The sequence below is a fragment of the Cyprinodon tularosa genome, unplaced genomic scaffold (assembly GCF_016077235.1).
Source record: "Cyprinodon tularosa strain WSP-4 unplaced genomic scaffold, ASM1607723v1 ctg1058, whole genome shotgun sequence".
Lineage (NCBI taxonomy): Eukaryota > Metazoa > Chordata > Actinopteri > Cyprinodontiformes > Cyprinodontidae > Cyprinodon > Cyprinodon tularosa.
The window spans coordinates 137175-159838 of NW_024037847.1; the positions used below are offsets into that span (position 1 = coordinate 137175).

A 22664-nucleotide genomic window follows, 5' to 3' on the forward strand; every position below is an offset into this window, starting at 1 on the left:
GTTCTGGACACCAACCCCCCCCATGGTCTGAGCAGAACTCCTCTGCAGGCTCCCTTACAGCAGAACTGGGCTCAGATCCAGAACCGTTCTGACCTCCAGCTGTTGACCCAATCAGAACCACAACATGGATCCTTTCAAACTTGTCTGAATCTGGATCCTGGATCAGGTTCATAACCGTTTGAATCTAGATCTTGGATCAGGTTCAGAACCGTCTGAATCTGGATCCTGGATCAGGTTCAGAACCGTCTGAAACTGGATCCCGGATCAGGTTCAGAACAGTCTGAATCTAGATCTTGGAACTGGTTCAGAACCGTCTGAATCTGGATCTTGGAACTGGGTCAGAACCGTCTGAATCTGGATACCGGGTCAGGTTCAGAACCGTCTGAATTTGGATCTTGGATCAGGTTCAGAACCGTCTGAATCTAGATCTCGGAACTGGGTCAGAACCGTCTGAATCTGGATCCCGGGTCAGGTTCAGAACCGTCTGAATTTGGATCTCGGAACTGGTTCAGAACCGTCTGAATCTAGATCCTGGATCAGGTTCAGAACCATCTGAATCTGGATCCTGGATCAGGTTCAGAACCATCTGAATTTGGATCCTGGATCAGGTTCATAACCGTCTGAATCTGGATCCTGGATCAGGTTCAGAACCATCTGAATTTGGATCCTGGATCAGGTTCATAACCGTCTGAATCTAGATCCTGGATAAGGTTCATAACCATCTGAATCTAGATCCTGGATCAGGTTCATAACCGTCTGAATCTAGATCCTGGATCAGGTTCATAACCGTCTGAATCTAGATCCTGGATAAGGTTCATAACCATCTGAATCTAGATCCTGGATAAGGTTCATAACCATCTGAATCTGGATCCTCGATCAGGTTCATAACCATCAGGTCCAAGTGTTCTAGAGCCGGGCTTCCAGAACATTTCAACCTGTGACACAGAAGCAACCAAACAGACTAGAGTCGTCACAGAGAAACCAACGTTTTATACAACAAAGTTCCTTTCAAATGATTTATAAGTTTTAATAATTTAATTAATTAAATGTTTAATAGAACATTTCACATGTTGGTAAATAAATGATCATAAATTCAAAGAAGGATAAATTTAATTTTTTGGCAGTTTTATTTATTTCAGGGGTTTCCAAATATTTTAGCCTAAATAAAAATTAATGTAATAATTTAATTAATGAAGACTTTCCTTTAATTCATCATATTTAACGATCAACTACATATTTGATAGATTTTTATAATTTCATTAGGTGTAACGTTTGGACATATTTTATATTCTTGGTCTTTATTTCTGTATTTGCTGTCAGCAGAACAGCAGATGTTGTTTCCTCGTCTGTCTGGGTTCTACTCGGGTTCTATCGGAACCGACCGGATCGGGTGGATCAGAAACACTCATTCTGCTTGTTTTTATCATCTCAGACGGATGAAGGATCAGAACCTGTAGAACTACAACCATCTGAGGAACCGTAGTAGATGGTCCAGAAGGTTCTGGTTCTGTGCTGGAAGCTGGATCCATGCGGGCGGGTTAGAAGCTGTTGGGTTTATTGGAGCGTATGGCAGCAGGTCCAGACGGGTCCAAACCTGATGGCGCCTTCTGAGGAATGACATCCAAACACCTGGAGAACCCAAACATTCTGAACCAGGATAAAATGGTTCTGATTGGGCAGAACCTCCGGATCCAGTGACAGAGAAAGAACAAAGGAAGTGAGCAGAACATGGATCCAGAGGTTCTGTCAGGCCCGGCGGGTCAGAGTAATTGGTCCATAAACATCTTTTGCTCTAAATGCATTTTTAATGTTCTGTAAATATGTTTTATTGATGCTGTTGAATATTTCAGATGGGGGCAGCGCTGCGTGTGTTTTTACTGACAGATGAGGAAACCTCCAACAGTTGGGTCCAAACAGAACCGGTTGGTCATCAATCAGACTGAATCCTCCAGAGTTCTGCTGCTGCTGCACCTGCTTAATTAGCCGCTGATTGCTAATCACATCGTGTTTGCTGTTTGCACACTGAATGTGTGTGTGTTGGGGGGGCTAATGAGCACTGCGCTAACGCAGCAGGCTGCCTTAATGAGCTCCCTGCTAGCTATTAGCCTCCTGGTGAGCTAGCACAGCTTAGCATTAATGGCTCCTGAAGAGACCAGGAACCATCTGTCGGCAGGAACTGCCACCGGTCCACTCACCTGCGCACTTGGTTTTGGCTCTGAGGGGCGGCCCGGGGTTTCCCGTCCCTCCTTCCAGGGGCCGGGTCAGCAGGACGCTGATCTCGTACTCTGTGTCTGGGTCGAGGTGTCCGATCTTATGGTCCGGCTTATCCACAGGCGTGGTGTCGATCAGCATGCCGGACATGGTGCGGTACTCCACCTGGATCCAGAACCGACCCAGAGCCCAAAGGTGACAAAGTGAATGTAGAAATAAAAAACACTCCTGATGACTCTTCATCAAATAGAAAGACTCCAGTAGAACCGTTACTGTTCTGGTAGCGCGGCAACCATCAGCGAACTTTGAACAGCTGACGAGTCGGTTCTGTAACGGTAGAAGATCGTTTGGCGTCGGCTGGTAATCGCTCTCTAATGGTAGAAGATCGTTTGGCATCGAGGCATCGGCTGGTCACCGCTCTCTAACGGTAGAAGATCGTTTGGCGTCGAGGCGTCGGCTGGTCACTGCTCTCTAATGGTAGAAGATCGTTTGGCGTCGAGGCGTCGGCTGGTCACCGCTCTCTAATGGTAGAAGATCGTTTAGCGTCGAGGCGTCGGCTGGTCATCGCTCTCTAACGGTAGAAGATCGTTTGGCGTCGAGGCGTCGGCTGGTCATCGCTCTCTAATGGTAGAAGATCGTTTGGCGTCGAGGCGTCGGCTGGTCATCGCTCTCTAATGGTAGAAGATCGTTTGGCGTCGAGGCGTCGGCTGGTCATCGCTCTCTAATGGTAGAAGATCGTTTGGCGTCGAGGCGTCGGCTGGTCATCGCTCTCTAATGGTAGAAGATCGTTTGGCGTCGAGGCGTCGGCTGGTCATCGCTCTCTAATGGTAGAAGATCGTTTGGCTTCGAGGCGTCGGCTGGTCATCGCCCTCTAATGGTAGAAGATCGTTTGGCGTCGAGGCGTCGGCCGGTCATCGCTCTCTAACGGTAGAAGATCGTTTGGCGTCGGCTGGTCATCGCTCTCTAACGGTAGAAGATCGTTTGGCGCCGAGGCGTCGGCTGGTCATCGCTCTCTAATGGTAGAAGATCGTTTGGCGTCGAGGCGTCGGCTGGTCATCGCTCTCTAATGGTAGAAGATCGTTTGGCGTCGAGGCGTCGGCTGGTCATCGCTCTCTAACGGTAGAAGATCGTTTGGCGTCGAGGCGTCGGCTGGTCATCGCTCTCTAATGGTAGAAGATCGTTTGGCGTCGAGGCGTCGGCTGGTCACTGCTCTCTAATGGTAAAAGATCGTTTGGCGTCGAGGCGTCGGCTGGTCATCGCTCTCTAACAGTAGAAGATCGTTTGGCGTCGAGGCGTCGGCTGGTCACCGCTCTCTAATGGTAGAAGATCGTTTAGCGTCGAGGCGTCGGCTGGTCACCGCTCTCTAACGGTAAAAGATCGTTTGGCGTCGAGGCGTCGGCTGGTCACCGCTCTCTAATGGTAGAAGATCGTTTAGCGTCGAGGCGTCGGCTGGTCATCGCTCTCTAACGGTAGAAGATCGTTTGGCGTCGAGGCGTCGGCTGGTCATCGCTCTCTAACGGTAGAAGATCGTTTGCCGTCGAGGCGTCGGCTGGTCACCGCTCTCTAATGGTAGAAGATCGTTTGGCGTCGGCTGGTCATCGCTCTCTAATGGTAGAAGATCGTTTGGCGTCGAGGCGTTGGCTGGTCACCGCTCTCTAACGGTAGAAGATCGTTTGCCGTCGAGGCGTCGGCTGGTCACCGCTCTCTAATGGTAGAAGATCGTTTGGCGTCGGCTGGTCATCGCTCTCTAATGGTAGAAGATCGTTTGGCGTCGAGGCGTCGGCTGGTCATCGCTCTCTAACGGTAGAAGATCGTTTGGCTTCGAGGCGTCGGCTGGTCATCGCTCTCTAACGGTAGAAGATCGTTTGGCGTCGGCTGGTCATCGCTCTCTAATGGTAGAAGATCGTTTGGCGTCGGCTGGTCATCGCTCTCTAATGGTAGAAGATCGTTTGGCGTCGAGGCGTCGGCTGGTCATCGCTCTCTAACGGTAGAAGATCGTTTGGCGTCGAGGCGTCGGCTGGTCATCGCTCTCTAACGGTAGAAGATCGTTTGGCGTCGAGGCGTTGGCCGGTCATCGCTCTCTAACGGTAGAAGATCGTTTGGCGTCGAGGCGTCGGCTGGTCATCGCTCTCTAACGGTAGAAGATCGTTTGGCGTCGAGGCGTCTGCTGGTCATCGCTCTCTAACGGTAGAAGATCGTTTGGCGTCGAGGCGTCGGCTGGTCATCGCTCTCTAATGGTAGAAGATCGTTTGGCGTCGAGGCGTCGGCTGGTCATTGCTCTCTAACGGTAGAAGATCGTTTGGCGTCGAGGCGTCGGCTGGTCATCGCTCTCTAACGGTAGAAGATCGTTTGGCGTCGAGGCGTTGGCCGGTCATCGCTCTCTAACGGTAGAAGATCGTTTGGCGTCGAGGCGTCGGCTGGTCATCGCTCTCTAACGGTAGAAGATCGTTTGGCGTCGAGGCGTCGGCTGGTCATCGCTCTCTAACGGTAGAAGATCGTTTGGCGTCGAGGCGTCGGCTGGTCATCGCTCTCTAACGGTAGAAGATCGTTTGGCGTCGAGGCGTCGGCTGGTCATCGCTCTCTAATGGTAGAAGATCGTTTGGCGTCCAGGCGTCGGCTGGTCATCGCTCTCTAACGGTAGAAGATCGTTTGGCGTCGGCTGGTCACCGCTCTCTAATGGTAGAAGATCGTTTGGCGTCGAGGCGTCGGCTGGTCATCGCTCTCTAACGGTAGAAGATCGTTTGGCGTCGGCTGGTCACCGCTCTCTAATGGTAGAAGATCGTTTGGCGTCGAGGCGTCGGCTGGTCATCGCTCTCTAACGGTAGAAGATCGTTTGGCTTCGAGGCGTCGGCTGGTCATCGCTCTCTAACGGTAGAAGATCGTTTGGCTTCGAGGCGTCGGCTGGTCATCGCTCTCTAACGGTAGAAGATCGTTTGGCTTCGAGGCGTCGGCTGGTCATCGCTCTCTAACGTTAAGAGATCGTAGGATCAAAAAGATAAACTCTGGTTCTTTGAAAAGAAATCTAGGCATCCATTAATGGTCCTTCACTAGTCAATATTCTGTCAAAATTCTGGTTCTGAGGGTGGCAGACAGCTGGTCAAGTAGAACCACCAGAACTAGCAGTTTGGTTCTGGTCCGTACCGGACCTGGACTCACCTCTCTATCGATGATGGGTCCGTCTCCATTGATGGAGTTGGCGTTAAGCTTGATCCAAAGGTAGGTGGCGCCGACTGCAGTAAGCTGCGGTGGAGCAATGGGTACGGGGGGTTCTGAGAGACCAAAAGAACCAGGATCAGTCTGACATTTCCTCACGCACCACCTGAGGGTCTCACTGGTCTTTTAACGAGGGGAGAAGAGGCTAACAAGTTAATTAATATTCGTGACCTTCGGCAAATCACAGCAGACCTGAATTCTATTACCCAGAATCCTCAGAGGAGCTGCTCCACTTCCTCTGACCCAGTTCATCTCCCCCATCCACACACACACTAAACATGGGTAATGAGGAGTGTTTACCGTGTTCAGGAGAGATCTGCCTGCATGGGTGGAGTTAACCCAGGGGGTGGAGTCACATGTCTCCACCTGACTGAAGGGAGGGGAGGGACAACCATCTAAAGATCTGTTATAGATCCCTGGTTCCCCTGAGAGACTAGGAGGGTCAGAGCAGTCAGAGAGCAGCCGGTCAGAGAGCAGCCGGTCAGAGAGCAGCCGGTCAGAGATAGGCCGGTCAGAGATAGGCCGGTCACAGAGCAGCCGGTCACAGAGCAGCCGGTCAGAGAGCAGCCGTTCAAAGAGCAGCGGGTCAGAGATCAGCCGTTCAAAGAGCAGCCGGTCAGAGAGCAGCCGGTCAGAGAGCAGCCGTTCAAAGAGCAGCCGGTCAGAGAGCAGCCGGTCAGAGATCAGCCGTTCAAAGATCAGCCGTTCAAAGATCAGCCGGTCAGAGATCAGCCGGTCAGAGAGCAGCCGGTCAGAGAGCAGCCGGTCACAGAGCAGCCGGTCACAGAGCAGCCGGTCAGAGAGCAGCCGTTCAAAGAGCAGCCGGTCAGAGAGCAGCCGGTCAGAGAGCAGCCATTCAGAGAGCAGTCGGTCAGAGAGCAGCCGGTCAGAGAGCGGCCGGTCACAGAGCAGCCGGTCAGAGAGCAGCCGGTCAGAGAGCGGCCAGTCACAGAGCAGCCGGTCAGAGAGCAGCCGGTCAGAGAGCGGCCGGTCACAGAGCAGCCGGTCAGAGATCAGCCGTTCAAAGATCAGCCGTTCAAAGATCAGCCGGTCAGAGATCAGCCGGTCAGAGAGCAGCCGGTAAGAGATCAGCCGGTCAGAGAGCAGCCGTTCAAAGAGCAGCCGGTCAGAGAGCAGCCGGTCAGAGATCAGCCAGTCAGAGAGCAGCCGGTCAGAGATCAGCCGGTCAGAGAGCAGCCGGTCAGAGAGCAGCCATTCAGAGAGCAGTCGGTCAGAGAGCAGCCGGTCAGAGATCAGCCGGTCAGAGAGCAGCCATTCAGAGAGCAGCCGGTCAGAGATTAGCCGGTCAGAGATCAGCCGGTCAGAGAGCAGCCATTCAGAGAGCAGTCGGTCAGAGAGCAGCCGGTCAGAGAGCAGCCGGTCAGAGAGCAGCCAGTCAGAGAGCAGTCGGTCAGAGAGCAGCCGGTCAGAGAGCAGCCGGTCAGAGATCAGCCAGTCAGAGAGCAGCCGGTCAGAGATCAGCCGGTCAGAGAGCAGCCGGTCAGAGAGCAGCCATTCAGAGAGCAGTCGGTCAGAGAGCAGCCGGTCAGAGATCAGCCGGTCAGAGAGCAGCCATTCAGAGAGCAGCCGGTCAGAGATCAGCCGGTCAGAGAGCAGCCGGTCAGAGAGCAGCCATTCAGAGAGCAGTCGGTCAGAGAGCAGCCGGTCAGAGAGCAGCCGGTCAGAGAGCAGCCGTTCAAAGAACAGCTGTTCAGAGAGCAGCCGTTCAGAGATCAGCCAGTCAGAGAGCAGCCGGTCAGAGATTAGCCGGTCAGAGAGCAGCCGTTCAAAGAACAGCTGTTCAGAGAGCAGCCGTTCAGAGATCAGCCGTTCAAAGAACAGCTGTTCAGAGAGCAGTCGGTCAGAGAGCAGCCGTTCAAAGAACAGCTGTTCAGAGAGCAGCCGTTCAGAGATCAGCCAGTCAGAGAGCAGCCGGTCAGAGATTAGCCGGTCAGAGAGCAGCCGGTCAGAGAGCAGCCGTTCAGAGATCAGCCGGTCAGAGATCAGCCAGTCAGAGATCAGCCGTTCAAAGAACAGCCATTCAGAGATCAGCCGATCAGAGATCAGCTGTTCAGAGATCAGCCGTTCAGAGAGCAGCTGTTCAGAGATCAGCCTTTCAAAGATCAGCTGTTCAAAGATCAGCCAGTCAAAGATCAGCCGGTCAGAGAGCAGCCATTCAGAGAGCAGTCGGTCAGAGAGCAGCCGGTCAGCCGGTCAGAGATCAGCCGATCAGAGATCAGCCGTTCAAAGATCAGCTGTTCAAAGATCAGCTGTTCAAAGATCAGCCGGTCAGAGATCAGCCAGTCAGAGAGCAGCCGGTCAGAGAGCAGCCGTTCTAAGAACAGCTGTTCAGAGAGCAGCCGGTCAGAGAGCAGCCATTCAGAGAGCAGTCGGTCAGAGAGCAGCCGGTCAGCCGGTCAGAGATCAGCCGATCAGAGATCAGCCGTTCAAAGATCAGCCGGTCAGAGAGCAGTCGGTCAGAGAGTAGTCGGTCAGAGAGTAGCCGGTCAGAGATCAGCCGATCAGAGATCAGCCTTTCAAAGTTCAGCCGTTCAAAGATCAGCTGTTCAAAGATCAGCCAGTCAAAGATCAGCCAGTCAAAGATCAGCCAGTCAAAGATCAGCCAGTCAAAGAGCAGCCGTTCAAAGATCAGCCGTTCAAAGAGCAGCCAGTCAGAGATCAGCTTTTCAGAGAGCAGCCGTTCAGAGATCAGCCGTTCAAAGATCAGCCGTTCAAAGAGCAGCCAGTCAGAGATCAGCTGTTCAGAGAGCAGCCAGTCAGAGATCAGCTGGTCAGAGAGCAGCCGGTCAGAGATCAGCCGTTCAAAGATCAGCCGTTCAAAGAGCAGCCAGTCAGAGATCAGCTGTTCAGAGAGCAGCCAGTCAGAGATCAGCTGTTCAGAGAGCAGCCGTTCAGAGATCAGCCGTTCAAAGATCAGCCGTTCAAAGAGCAGCCAGTCAGAGATCAGCTGTTCAGAGAGCAGCCAGTCAGAGATCAGCTGGTCAGAGAGCAGCCAGTCAGAGATCAGCTGGTCAGAGAGCAGCCAGTCAGAGATCAGCTGGTCAGAGAGCAGCCGGTCAGAGATCAGCCGTTCAGAGAACAGCCGGTCACAGAGCAGCCGTTCAAAGATCAGCCGTTCAGAGAACAGCTGTTCAAAGATCAGCCGTTCAAAGATCAGCCGTTCAGAGAGCAGCCAGTCAGCTGATCAGGGTGTGGCCCTGGGGCCCATACAGCGTGGCCCCTATGGGCCTCACAGTCTGAACCAGTTGGAGGGGGAGGAGCTCCTGCATGCTTCATAACATTCATCCACACAGGTCAGAAGGTCCTGCAGCCAATCAGAGGCCAGTACTCACGTTTAACCGTCAGTTCTGCGTAGGAGGATACGCCCACTCCGCGCTCGGATTGGGCGATGCAGCGGTAGCGTCCAGTATCCCCTTTGGTGGTGTTCATGACATCGAAGACCGCCACATAGCGGCGGGAGTTCACCACTTTGGTTTCCTTAGCGACGGCCAGCCGACCTCCCATGCCCTGCGGGGAGATCCAGAGACGATCAGAAAAAACCGACCCAACGGGGCTGTTACCTGGCAACAGAGGGGGCGTGACCACCTGCAGGTAGAGCAGCGGGTTCCCCTGCGGCTGCCCGTTCACCGTGCACTGAAAGGTGGCCGTCTGACCCGCGTTCACCTCCACGGCTTTGATGTGCAGAGGATGCGGCGTGCTCACTGAGGACAGGGGGCAGAGGTCAAAGGGTCACAAACAGCCTCCACAGCTGGTCTGAAGGAGCAGGAAGCAAGAACTACAACACATAGATGTGTGTTTGTGAGGCAGCCCCCCAGTAGCTCTTTGGACGAGCAGCAGCTACAGAAACAGAAGCATGGATCAAAGTCCATGCTAATCAATTTATACTTAATGAGCTCCCCAGCCTGCACACTTACCCCCCCCCCCCCACACACACACACACACACACACACACACACAGCTTGACCTTGTTTCTAAGATGCTAGCTCAACTTTAAAAGTTGTTATTTAATTAAGCAGACAAACCTCGTTAACCAATTAGAGGCCTACTCTTGAATGGGTGGGGCTTTCTGTGTGTGTGTGTGTGTGTGTGTGTGTGTGTGTGTGTGTGTGTGTGTGTGTGTGTGTGTGTGAGCTCTTACTGCACTGATGTCCCTGCAGAGTGATGTCTCTGATGGCCAGGACTCCCCTCTGACCGGTGCTGACCGCCTCAAACACAACCTGGCAGACAGAAATCAGGGCAAAGCTCAGAAACGCTGCATTTAAAGACGGAGATCAGAGTCTGAAAGTGTTCTGATGTCAGGGGAACATTTCCAGCTTTCCGGGGACACTGAGTCCTTCTACCTCCACGCTGAGTCCTGGTCTGGCTGCAGACATTCAGGTCAAATCTGGGTTTGGAGGTTCTGTTCCATTCCACAACCCAGAGAGCGGCTCCTGTCCATGTGTGGGACTAATGTCCCATCATGTCCCATAATGTCCTATAATGAAGTTGGAAGGCAGCTGCAGAGCAAACAGGAAACCCTGTGATGACAGTGATTGGTGGGCCAGCTGGAAGGGTTTTCTGGGAAGCGTTTCCAGCTTCAAACGCTCCTGTGCAGCGTGTGCACATTCCACAGTCTTATCGTCACGGAAACCAGTCTCATGCTTCCTGTTGGCGCCCAGAAGCAGGAAGCGCTCCTCCCTCCATCTGTTTTCCTCCACTTCCTGTTTCGCTCCTGCCCGTTCCTTCCCTCTCTCCATCCTCTCCTCCACCTCTCTCCCTCGTTAGCTCCTTCAGTAATGAGATGGATGTGTTGTTGCCGTGGTGATGCAGCTAATTACTGTACCATGCTGTGATGATGGGGCGGCACTTCTGAACACCTGCAAGAGAGTCTGTGATTGGCTGGTGACTCAGAGTCAGCTGCTTCTGAGAGCTGAAGGGCTGTGGACCGGTACCATCCGGTCAGCAAGGGTTCTGTAGGACCCGCTTTAAACCTGTTGGTCCAAAGGTTGGGGTCATCTGCTCACCATCAGATGTTCCTCCATCACGAGGAGATTCAAAGCTGGTTCAGACCCTCAGCTGCTCTCTACGGGGGGGGGGCGGTTTGGACCTGTGGTGCTGTTGGGTCGGGGGAACCAGAACATCTGGGTTGAGGTTGGGGTTTCGGTCAGGTTTAGAAAGCAGCATCCAATCAGAGCGAAGCTCCAGTTTACCTGCTTGGCATCAGGGTTCAGGGATCCGATCACCTGCAGCATCAAACCCCTCCATTGCTACGCTGCTCTCTCATTAGGACGGTTCATATTATCAGGTGTCAAATTATAGGAGATGAACTGAACAGTTTTAGTGAAGACGACTTTTTCTTTCTCAAAAGATGGAGGAAATAATGTTGAAAGGATAAGCTGGGGAAGCAGCTTTAGCTTAGCCCTAGAAGGACAGTTTCATGGTTCTACCTCCAGTGCAGACACCAACCAGCAGGTAGCTGCTCTGACCCCCCGCTGTCCTGCCTAACCCTAATCCTGTTGGACCAAAAACGGGAGAAAGATAGAACTGCTCAGAGAAGACTCATCTTGGTAATGACCGGCCAGTCATGGCCAGCTGTAGCTGATAGTAGCCGGTCGTGGTCGGACGCGGCCAGCTGTAGCTGATGGTAGCCGGTCGTGGTCGGACACGTCCAGCTGTAGCTGATGGTAGCCGGTCGTGGTCGGACACGGCCAGCTGTAGCTGATGGTAGCCGGTCGTGGTCGGACACGGCCAGCTGTAGCTGATGGTAGCCGGTCGTGGTCGGACACGGCCAGCTGTGGCTGATGGTAGCCGGTCGTGGTCGGACACGTCCAGCTGTAGCTGATGGTAGCCGGTCGTGGTCGGACACGGCCAGCTGTAGCTGATGGTAGCCGGTCGTGGTCGGACACGGCCAGCTGTAGCTGATGGTAGCCGGTCGTGGTCGGACACGGCCAGCTGTAGCTGATGGTAGCCGGTCGTGGTCGGACACGGCCAGCTGTGGCTGATGGTAGCCGGTCGTGGTCGGACACGGCCAGCTGTGGCTGATGGTAGCCGGTCGTGGTCGGACACGGCCAGCTGTGGCTGATGGTAGCCGGTCGTGGTCGGACACGGCCAGCTGTGGCTGATGGTAGCCGGTCGTGGTCGGACACGGCCAGCTGTGGCTGATGGTAGCCGGTCGTGGTCGGACACGGCCAGCTGTGGCTGATGGTAGCCGGTCGTGGTCGGACACGGCCAGCTGTGGCTGATGGTAGCCGGTCGTGGTCGGACACGGCCAGCTGTGGCTGATGGTAGCCGGTCGTGGTCGGACACGGCCAGCTGTGGCTGATGGTAGCCGGTCGTGGTCGGACACGGCCAGCTGTGGCTGATGGTAGCCGGTCGTGGTCGGACACGGCCAGCTGTGGCTGATGGTAGCCGGTCGTGGTCGGACACGGCCAGCTGTGGCTGATGGTAGCCGGTCGTGGTCGGACACGGCCAGCTGTGGCTGATGGTAGCCGGTCGTGGTCGGACACGGCCAGCTGTGGCTGATGGTAGCCGGTCAGCTGTAGCTGATTATGACTAATGAAAATGGGCAGATTTCCGACCTGGGCTGATTGACAGAATACCAGTGGGAAACGATCTGCTGATGTGCAGGTTGCGTGTCGGGGTGTTTTACCTGGTAGGAATTTGGCCAGAAAATGGACACGGCAAGCTCCACCCCTTTCCAGATGTGGTAGGCGGGGCCAGATGAGTTACTGATAGGAATTCCCAGAGGGCTGTTGTTCTCTGCAGACCAAACACAGAATGTCAGCACACCTGATGGCTCCGCCCACCCTTCTAAAGGCTCCTCCCACCCAGCGTACCTTTGATGTAGATATTGAGCGTAGCGGGTGCAGCCCCCTCTCGGCCCCCGACCTGGTAGAACTGGAAGCTGAGGCAGTGTGTGTCGTTCTCTCTGAGCGGCGGCAGCAGCAGCTGAGCACACTGACCGCTGTAGCGGCCGGACGTGTTCACGAAGAGGAAGGACGAACCTGCAGGTCACAACAAAGGGAAAATTAACAGCTGTAGACTTTCACAATAACCAACGTCTTCCAGAGTCAGCTGCAGAACTGTTACAGAGAAGCAGTTTCCCCCACAGGGTGTCCTGCTTTCACTCAGGTCTCTAGTGAACAGTGAAAATAAAAGCTCAGTGTGAAGACCTTCAGAATAAAAGCTCTACAGGAGGAGGTTAAACCACCAGAAGGCTCCAAATCAATAATTCATCAGCAGTACCCAGACACAAACGGCTCGTTTGGTCCAAAGTGGAACGCTTTAATTGGAAGACTTCAGAATAAAAGCTGTGCTCTGTGTGTGAGTGTGCACGTGCACGTGGACGCCCTCATTAGTGTTCGCTCGTGGCTCCTCTTCCTCACTACAGGTGTCAATCATCCTTGCTCGCTGCCTCCACTTCCTTCAAGTCTGTTTCTACAAAGTTTCTGTGAAATTAAAATTGTTCCCACTTTGTAAACTCAGTGTGGGTTGAAGGGCGTCTCCATGGCAACAGGAAGACAGCACCCGGCCTGCGGTGATGAGTGGCGGCAGGGCTGTCGGTCCTGTTCCCCATCAACCTCATCTGGTCAGTCAGCTGGAAGACGATGGGGTTTCAAATTAAAGAAGCGGTTCTGATCCGTTTTCAGGAAAAGCTAAAGAAGGTTCTGTTTGGACCCGAGCTCAGCTGAGTGATCAAACCAGAACACCATCACAGACAAGCTCCGTACCGGGGAACTGGTTCCCCTGCAGGTTCTACAGCGTGGCTCCAGTCCAGGATGGAGCAGGTTCTGAACCGGTCCTGCAGGACCCAAACAGCCTGTTCCCCCCATCCCATCAGTTTAACGGACGCCGCCACATGAGTCAGCCATGTTTTTGATACCGCGTTAGGTCGATTTCCCAGGAATCCGCTACACTTTGCGGACCTCTAGGAACCAGTGGGGGCCGATTACTGGGTTCCCTTATTGGAACCAGTGGGTGCCGATTACTGGGTTCCCTTATTGGAACCAGTGGGTGCCGATTACTGGGTTCCCTTATTGGAACCAGTGGGGGCCGATTACTGGGTTCCCTTATTGGAACCAGTGGGTGCTCCCCCAGAGATCAGGGTTCGCCATAGAAAGAGAAGGTCCCCTCAATGATAGAGGGACACAGTGTGTGTGTGTCAGCAGATCGATGGCACTTGAGGAGAATCGATTAGAAAAACAAGAAGTTTAATCACGGCAGAAGAGGAGGAGGAGGAGGAGGAGGAGGGGGAGGAGGAGGGGGTGGAGGGGGAGGAGGGGGAGGAGGAGGAGGGGGTGGGGGGAAGCTGAGTGATGAAGAACAAAAGCTCTGATGAGTTCTTTCTCATGGAAATGTTTGGGGTTCCTCTGCCACTGATTAGGGCTTGTTTCTGCTTCCTGCATGGATCAATGCCAGCTGCAAACATCTGCCCAGTCAAGAAGTGGGAGCGGTTCTGGTTGGTTGAGATCTGGACGGGAGCATCAGGGCTTTGTGTTTCTCTGCAGGTAAACTGAAGGCAGTCTTCCTCACCCTGACAAACACTCCCAGCTGCTGTGCGTGTCCTGGCGTTTGGTCCCCTCGTTAACCTCCCGCCCCCCTCACCTGTGGGCCAATCACAGCTGACCCCTGGCAGCTCAGAGGCGGCTGGCTCACACACAGCTGTAATTCTATTAGCAGGCTGAATGGAGGCGTGAGGAGAGGCAGCTGCAGCGCATTGAGCAGATTACACCCGCTGCCTTCCTGCTCTCAGGGATTTAGCAGCTGACTGGAACTTCTCTGAAAACCCTCAACTGATCTACAGATCAGAGCTGCCACCATACATTGTTTACCAGTCATTATAAACCAGTACCAACTAGGAACCAGTAGGATGAGGGTTTCAGCCTAACTGGGCGCAGTGGGTTAAACAGGTTTGAACCAGTAAACTCAGTGGTGTCAGAGCTCATCCATCTGGACCCAGAGCATAAAGTCGGGTATAAACTGTACGATATTTTCAATCATTGGACGCAGCTACAGCTCTCTCTGTACGATGAAACCACAGGGTTTAGAGTTCTCAGCTCACCATGTTTGTTCTCCCGCTGTGTGACCAGATGCTCTGATGCTTTCTACCTGCTCACACTGTACGCCTAAAAAAAAGGTGGGACTCAGCTCCGCAGTGAGATGGCGCTACTCGGACTCGTCTATCTGGAAGCCAAACGAGTAGCAGAGGAACATGAAGCTCACTAGAGTGAAACGCGCTGCCTTGGATATTTGGGCAATTTAGTGCTGAAAGCCCTAAAAAGAAAAGGAGACGACATATTTGGACAAAGACATGGCTGAGCTAACGTGGCTACTACGGTCTGACAGTTTGACAGAAAGAACTCCATTTCACTCATTGCCCCCCCGCCATGCTGCTGGGTTTACATCTGAGAGGAAGAAGAAGAAGAAGGATCCTTGTTTGTGCACTGAGCGATTTGTCCACGACCACTTTACGACGGCCGACTGAATTTCAAACATGTTTAATTTTCTCCCGACCTCATGATTCCTGATGGGGAGGTGCCCCTTGTTACCCCCTGTACATTACAGCATGCACCATCAGGCTGAAAGTCGACCCCATTGAAAAAAACTCACATGACTGGAGAATTGGCCTGAAAAGGGCAGAAAAAAACATGTACACCCGCTTAACAGGCTAACAGCTAGCAGCAGCAAGGCTAATGCACTAGCAGCCATTCAAAATGGACCTTTCCAGTCAAAAGTCAGCCCAATGGCAGCCCAAACCCCTCCAACTTCCAGCCAATGGAGTGACCCCCTCTGGCATATTTTTTTTTACTCTGACTTCATCCTTTCACTGAACTACAGGCTCTGACCAGGAGATGGCATTTCTCTTTAGATCTTAATGTCCACAAATCATGACAGAAAGAATTTTAGCACAGAGACTGATGTTTAAAATGTAATTTAAGGAAACCAGCCAAGAACAGCCAAGAACAGCCAAGGAACAGCCAAGAACAGCCAAGGAACAGCCAAGGAACAGCCAAGAACCAGCCAAGGAACGGCCAAGGAACAGCCAAGAATCAGTAAAAGAACAGCCAAGGAACAGCCAAGAACCAGCAAAAGAACAGCCAAGGAACAGCCAAGAATCAGTAAAAGAACAGCCAAGGAACAGCCAAGAATCAGTAAAAGAACAGCCAAGGAACAGCCAAGGAACAGCCAAGAAACAGCCAAGAACCAGCAAAAGAACAGCCAAGAATCAGTAAAAGAACAGCCAAGGAACAGCCAAGAACAGCCAAGGAACAGCCAAGAACCAGCAAAAGAACAGCCAAGGAACAGCCAAGAATCACTAAAAGAACAGCCAAGGAACAGCCAAGAACCAGCCAAAGAACAGCCAAGGAACAGCCAAGAACCAGCCAAGAACATCCAAGGAACAGCCAAGAACCAGCCAAGAACAGCCAAGGAACAGCCAAGAACCAGCCAAGGAACAGCCAAGAACAGCCAAGGAACAGCCAAGAACCAGCAAAAGAACAGCTAAGGAAAGTGGGGAAATATTGAATGACTACCATGCCTCAGCTGCTCCCAGTACCATCAGATACTGGGATTCCTCCCAGCCTTCGGTCTACAGGGGGAGGAGGCAATAGAAACAGGTAGACCCACAGTCCTGCTGGAGTTCTCAGGGAGCTGGATCCATGGTTTGGGAGGGTTCTCCTTCAGGTGGTTGGTTCTGAAGGACACGATCATCAGGTCATCGGGTCATCAGGTCATCAGGTCATCGGGTCATCCAGTCATCAGGTCATTGGGTCATCAGGTTATTGGGTCATAATGCTAACAGCTCTATCTCTAACAGTAGAGTCTGGGTTTAAACCTTCCAGGTTGGGCTCTGGATTTAGGGACTGAGCTCTACTTCTGTGAAATAAAGGAGGCTGGTCTGCTAGTGGTTCTATTGGACCTGTTGGTTCTGGTACATCCACAGTAATCCTCTATAAAAGTTTAAACCAGAGCCTGAATGTTTCAGACAAAGCTAGTGGAGATGTTTGGTGGCTCGTTCCAAATCTGCTCTGTCCCTAAGGAACCAGAGGTTCTGGAGACACTGAGGGGATCTGAAGCTCTCTGGGATTAAATTTCACCTCATATGAAATTCTAAACCTAGATCTACTTGATCAGATCCAAACCGCAGAGACCTCTGCTGGCACTAAAACCCAGTTTCCTCTGATCATCAGTCCGACTGCAGATCAATAAATAAAGGGAACTAATTCAGGGAACATTTCAAACCCTCTGAGCCGCCGTCAGTCATGGAGGATTGAACTATGCTGCTGGAATACCCAGAATGCTTAGCGGCTGATAACCACAGAGCTTCGCCGTCTGACCGTTCATCAAACAGGACGAGGTCAGTGCTTTAATCCAGACATTAATAAACAGAGTTAAAATGGACATTAATAATGAACAGCTTTAATACGTCTCCTGCTGCAGTCAGTCTATTATAGATCTATAACAGTCTAACAAAGGAAATGAAATCAGCTGCAGATAAACCTGCTTCCATTGATCATTGGGTTTAGTTTAATTATCGACTGCAGGTGTGAACCTCCGTCATTCCAACATCAAACGGTGTTAAAGATCATCCATAGTTAAGGTGTATATTGGTTCATAAATCAGGGTTTGTTCTGGTTTATAAATCTGGCTTTTCTTGTTTTCTAAATCAGGATTTATTTTGGGTTTATCATTGTGGATTTTTTACTTCCCTCCATTTTCAGGGGTTTGCTATATAAACAAACACCTTCAGTCTGGATTATTAAATGATCATTAATGAGACGATCTTCACTTCAGAGCAGGAAACACCAGGAAACAGGGATTCAGTCACTCAGACGGGACCAAAGGTTAAACAGCAGGAGGGCCCGTCTGGGGCCCCGAGGGGCCCCGAGCTGATAGGAAAACGTTCCACCAGTGCTCCCAACGACGGTCGGCTGCTGTTTCTACAGGTGATCTGGAACAATCCAGGTGGAGAACAAGAGAAAAAAACTACCAGCCAATAGGGATGCAGAGTGTCAGACCGACCTCTCGTCTGATTGGCTGATGGAACTGTGAGGCGCCGCTCCCTACGGGAGGCTTTACTGGGCTGGCAGAGGGCTGATACTGGTTTCCATCCTCAGTGAAGCTGCTTTCATCAGAGAATTTACAGCAGCGTGTCGAGGAGCTCATAAACCCTTTAACTCTCATTAACACAACAACAACACAACAACAACAACACAACAACAACACAACAACAACACAACAGCAACACAACAACAACAACACAACAGCAACACAACAACAACAACACAACAACAACACAACAACAACAACACAACAACAACACAACAACACAACAACAACACAACAGCAACACAACAACAACAACACAACAACACAACAACAACACAACAGCAACACAACAACAACAACACAACAGCAACACAACAACAACAACACAACAGCAACACAACAACAACACAACAGCTCGCGCAGAGACACACTCTGACTCAAAGACACGCTGTGTTTAATTCATGAAGAATCAACTTCTCTCTCTCTCTCTCTCTGTCTCACTCATCTTTAATCACTCTTTACCTGCAGTGTGTGTGTTTACCTATCTAGGACCGTTTCTGGTATATTTACTGCTCTTATGAGGACCAGTAGGCCTTATAGGGACTGAAGGCTGGTCCTAATGTGGTGGACCCTCATGTTTAACCCTAACCCCGAAATCCCACATACTCCGTCTGCGCTCCGTTCCGCTCCGCCCCGCTGCACTCCAGACCGCCTGCGCAAAGCAAAGCCTACAGCCGCCGCTGTTGCTCCGTCCCCTCCGCTCTGAGTTCCTTGGAGATCGTAGAGGGCATGCGCCAGATGAACCAGGGTTTCAGCGGATCATTAAAAATAATTACAATTCATAATTCTTTTTTTTAATCAAGGCCTTAATTGGCACTAAAATTAATTAAATATGTTTATCGTGGCATTTATGATTCTTTAATAAAAATGCTTCTAAAAACAATTTCGTCAGATATTATATCGCTATTAATTTGCGTGGAACTGTTTATAAAGACGTATGTTCGGAAAGGAAGCTCGAGGCGGAGAAAAAGCTAGAGAATATATATACGTATATATGTGTGTGTGTGTGTGTTTACATACATACAGGAGTCATGGAACTGTGCTTGCAGCTCCTTCATATTTCATGTACACTAATAACTTGTGTACATGGTTCTTGTTGATGGCATTAAAATAATTTCTAATAGCATTAAAATAGCATTAAATTAGAGTCACTCATTCCTGTATGAACCCTGTGAGCGCTTAATTTAATATGACATATTAAAAAAATCCCACCATCATCCAGCATATGTTCAGTTTCTGCCCAAATATATATATATATATATATATATATATATATATATATATATATATATATATTTGTAGATTTTTGTAACAGAGATAAGGATAATTCAAAACTGCTTTTTTTGAATGAACTTGTTCTCTTCTCCCAAACTTAGCATCTCTTTTCATTCCTGTAATAAGAAGTTTCTTTTGAATGGATTTGATTAAACTTTAAGTCCCTCGGTATAAAATAAATATTTTAATGGAGATGAGAAATCTGCTTCCTGGTTGGTGAATAACCAATAGTTTGGATCCAATCATTTAAATAAACGGTGTTAGTTTTTTTTTTTTTTTCTTATATATATATAAGAATTGTGCTATCATTTCTAGTCACCGATCTGTTGCTGCTATATTTTAATTTGACGAACCGGAATTTGTCGATGTTCTTTTTCCTGTTTGGTGCGATTGCAATTGCGGATCTTGACCTGGCCGGACCGGAGCGGAGCAAAAAATAGCTCGGCTCCGTAATTTGTCGGTGACGGACGGAGAAGACGTACGTGGACGGAGACGTGCGGAGGAGTAGCGGTGGATGTGGAACAGCTCTCATTGATTTCCATGAAAGACAAGCGCTCCGCACGACGTACGTCAGCGGGGCGGAGCGGAGCGGAGCACTGACGGAGTATGTGGAATCTGGGGGTAACCCCGAAATCCCACATACTCCGTCAGCGCTCCGCCCCTAGGCACTCCGCCCCGCCCCACCCCGCCGCGCCCCACTCCGCCCCGCCCCACCCCGCCGCGCCCCACCCCGCCGCGCTCCGCCCCGCCGCGCCGCGCATTAAAATAGCATTAAATTAAACTGGAGTCACTCATTCCTGTATGAACCCTTTAATATGACATATTAAAAAAATCCCACCATCATCCAGCAGATGTTCAGTTTCTGCCCAAATATATATATATATTTTTGTAGATTTTTGTAATGGGGATAAGGATAATTCAAAACTGCTTTTTTTTTATGAACTTTGTTTTCTACTCCCAAACTCAGCATCTCTTCATCCATTCCTGTAATAAGAAGTTTCTTTTGAATGGATTTGATTAAACTTTAAGTCCCTCGGTATAAAATAAATATTTTGATGGAGATGAGAAATCTGCTTCCTGGTTGGTGAATAACCAATAGTTTGGATCCAATCATTTAAATAAACGCTGTTAGTTTTTTGGAATATAGAAGAATTATGCTATAATTTCTAGTCACCAATCTGTTGCTGCTATATTTTAATTTGACGAACCGGAGTTTCTCGATGTTCTTTTTCCTGTTTGGTGCGATCGCAATACCGGATCTTAAGCTGGCCGGACTGGAGCGGAGCAAAAAATAGCTCTGCTACGTATTTTGTCGGTGACGGACAGAGAAGACGTACGTGGACGGAGACGTGCGAAGGAGTAGCGGTGTATGTGGAACAGCTCTCATTGATTTACATGAAAGACAAGCGCTCCACACAACGTACGTCAGCGGGGCGGGGCGGGGCGGGGCGGAGGGCCAACGGACGTCAGCAGGGCGGAGCGCCGACGGACGTCAGCGGGGCGGGGCGGGGCGGAGGGCCAACGGACGTCAGCAGGGCGGAGCGCCGACGGACGTCAGCGGGGCGGAGCGGAGCAGAGCGCTGACGGAGGATGTGGAATCTGGGCGTTAGACTGTCAGTTTAGAGGTATGGATTAAATTATCATAGGTTACTGTCAGAGTTCACTTCAGAATAAAGCTTAATGTCAGGCTTAATGTAGGGGTTAGGGTTAATCTCAGGGTTAATCTTAGGGTTAATCTTGGGGTTAAACTCAGGGTTAATCTTAGGGTTTATCTCGGGATTAATCTCGGGGTTTATCTCCGGGTTAATGTAGGGGTTAGGGTAATCTTAGGGTTAATCTTGGGGTTAATCTCAGGGTTAATCTTAGGGTCAATCTAAGGCTTAATGTCAAGCTTAATGTAGGGATTAGGATTAATCTTAGGGTTAATCTCGGGGTTAATCTCGGGGTTAATCTTAGGGTCAATCTAAGGCTTAATGTCAAGCTTAATGTAGGGATTAGGATTAATCTTAGGGTTAATCTCAGGGTTAATATCAGGGTTAATGTAGGGGTTAGGGTTAAATTTAGGGTTAATCTTGGGGTTAATCTCGGGGTTAATTTTAGGGTTAATCTTGGTGTTAATCTCATGGTTAATCTTGGGGTTAATCTTAGGGTTAATCCTAGGGTTAATTTTAGGGTTAGGGTTAAAAACCGTAACTAAAAGGAATGTATTTCTATTTAAAGTCCTAACAGGGATTGAAATAACTTGTGTCATGCGTGTGTGTGTGTGGTTGTTTCCACGGTAACGTGTGTGCTTGTGTAGATGTGGGTGCAGCAGACACACACTCTGAAAGTGTTTCTGACCTCCAGGTCTCTTTGACACAGAAAGGCATTGTGGGATTTATCAGACGACGCGCAGCTGTGTGTTTATATTTGCCTGGCAGCTTCAGAGTGCGTCTGTGTTTGTTGTGTACAGCTGGCAGAGAGCTGATAACGGGCCGAGCCGAGCCGAGCCGGGCCGGGCCGGGCCTATTAGAAATATTAATACACCCTGAACCCCACAGAGACGGGGGGGGGGTCTGGCTTTAGGCTCAGCTCACAGCAGCAGAACATTAGCAGGAACACAGCAGGCATTAGCTACACACACTGATCTAAGACCAGCTGCTGACAAACATCACAGGAACAGAACCAGGACCAGGACCAGAACCAGGACCAGAACCAGAACCAGAACCAGGACCAAAACTAGAACCAGAACCAGCCACGTTAGCAGGAACACAGCAGGCATTAGCTACACACACTGATCTAAGACCAGCTGCTGACAAACATGACAGGAACAGAACCAGAACCAGGACCAGGACCAGAACCAGAACCAGGACCAAGACCAGGACCAGGACCAGGACCAGGACCAGGACTAGGACCAGAACCAGGACTAGGAACAGAACCAGGACCAGCCACATTAGCAGGAACACAGCAGGCATTAGCTACACACACTGATCTAAGACCAGCTGCTGACAAACATCACAGGAACAGAACCAGAACCAGAACCAAGACCAGGACCAGAACCAGGACCAGGACCAAAACCAGGACCAGAACCAGGACCAGGACCAGAACCGGGACCAGAACCAGAACCAGAACCAGGACCAGAACCGGGACCAGAACCAGAACCAGAACCAGGCCAGAACACAGGCAGTAATAGTGGGCCGGTTCTTGCAGCAGAACCGGTCCAGAACATCTGGCACACCTGTGGGAGTGAGGGGCCAAAGCCGGGTCCAGAAGTTTGGGGCCAAAGTTCATCAGGCTCCTCACGTCTCCAGACTGGTACTACCACGGTCACCTGGACCCGCTGCCTGGCCTGGTTCTGATCCTGCAGTGAGCTCGAGCCAGAGTCAGGAGGAGCAGGAATCTGGTCCAGTTCCTGGAAGAAGCGGTTCTGATGTCAGAGATTCTGCTGCAGAGTCGCTGTTCAGGGAAACTTGGATTTAACGTCCTGCTCCTCGCATCAGCTGGGAGGGAGGAGGAGGAGGAGGAGGAGGAGGAGGAGGAGGAGGAGGAGGAGGAGGAGGAGGAGGAGGAGGAGGAGGAGGAGGAGGAGGAGGAGGAGGAGGAGGAGGAGGAGGAGGAGGAAGGCCTGTGTCTGTAATTAGTCACACGGTTCAGAAGCAGGAAGGAGGGAAGCTGCTTCCTCCATAACTCAGCGTAAACAGGACAGTAACCGCCTCCTGCCTGTGTGTCCTCGCTCAGCCTGTCTCTCACGTGATTGGCTCTGTGATTTAGGACCGCTGCATTCTCATTCGTCAGCGGGTTAACCTCTGCGAGCGGGTGACAAACGGCGTGCACAGCCAGGCTCATTGTGAGCCGCCGCTGTCCGTCCATAACTCAGC

General features: G+C 51.1%; 1 protein-coding gene across 11 annotated transcripts in view; it reads right to left on the reverse strand.

Annotated features, from left to right (window-relative positions):
* LOC119784034 (receptor-type tyrosine-protein phosphatase mu-like) overlaps nucleotides 1–22664 on the reverse strand; it is a 175520-nt gene that overhangs the window by 115488 nt on the left and 37368 nt on the right. For all 11 annotated transcript variants that reach the window (XM_038285926.1, XM_038285893.1, XM_038285887.1 and 8 more), the window contains exons 3-9: nucleotides 12261–12428; nucleotides 12074–12183; nucleotides 9584–9662; nucleotides 9031–9146; nucleotides 8778–8952; nucleotides 5368–5480; nucleotides 2196–2376 (exon numbers count right to left, since the gene is read on the reverse strand). In XM_038285926.1, coding sequence (XP_038141854.1) covers nucleotides 2196–2376; nucleotides 5368–5480; nucleotides 8778–8952; nucleotides 9031–9146; nucleotides 9584–9662; nucleotides 12074–12183; nucleotides 12261–12428 — 942 coding nt within the window. The remainder of the gene's footprint in view (nucleotides 1–2195; nucleotides 2377–5367; nucleotides 5481–8777; nucleotides 8953–9030; nucleotides 9147–9583; nucleotides 9663–12073; nucleotides 12184–12260; nucleotides 12429–22664) is intronic.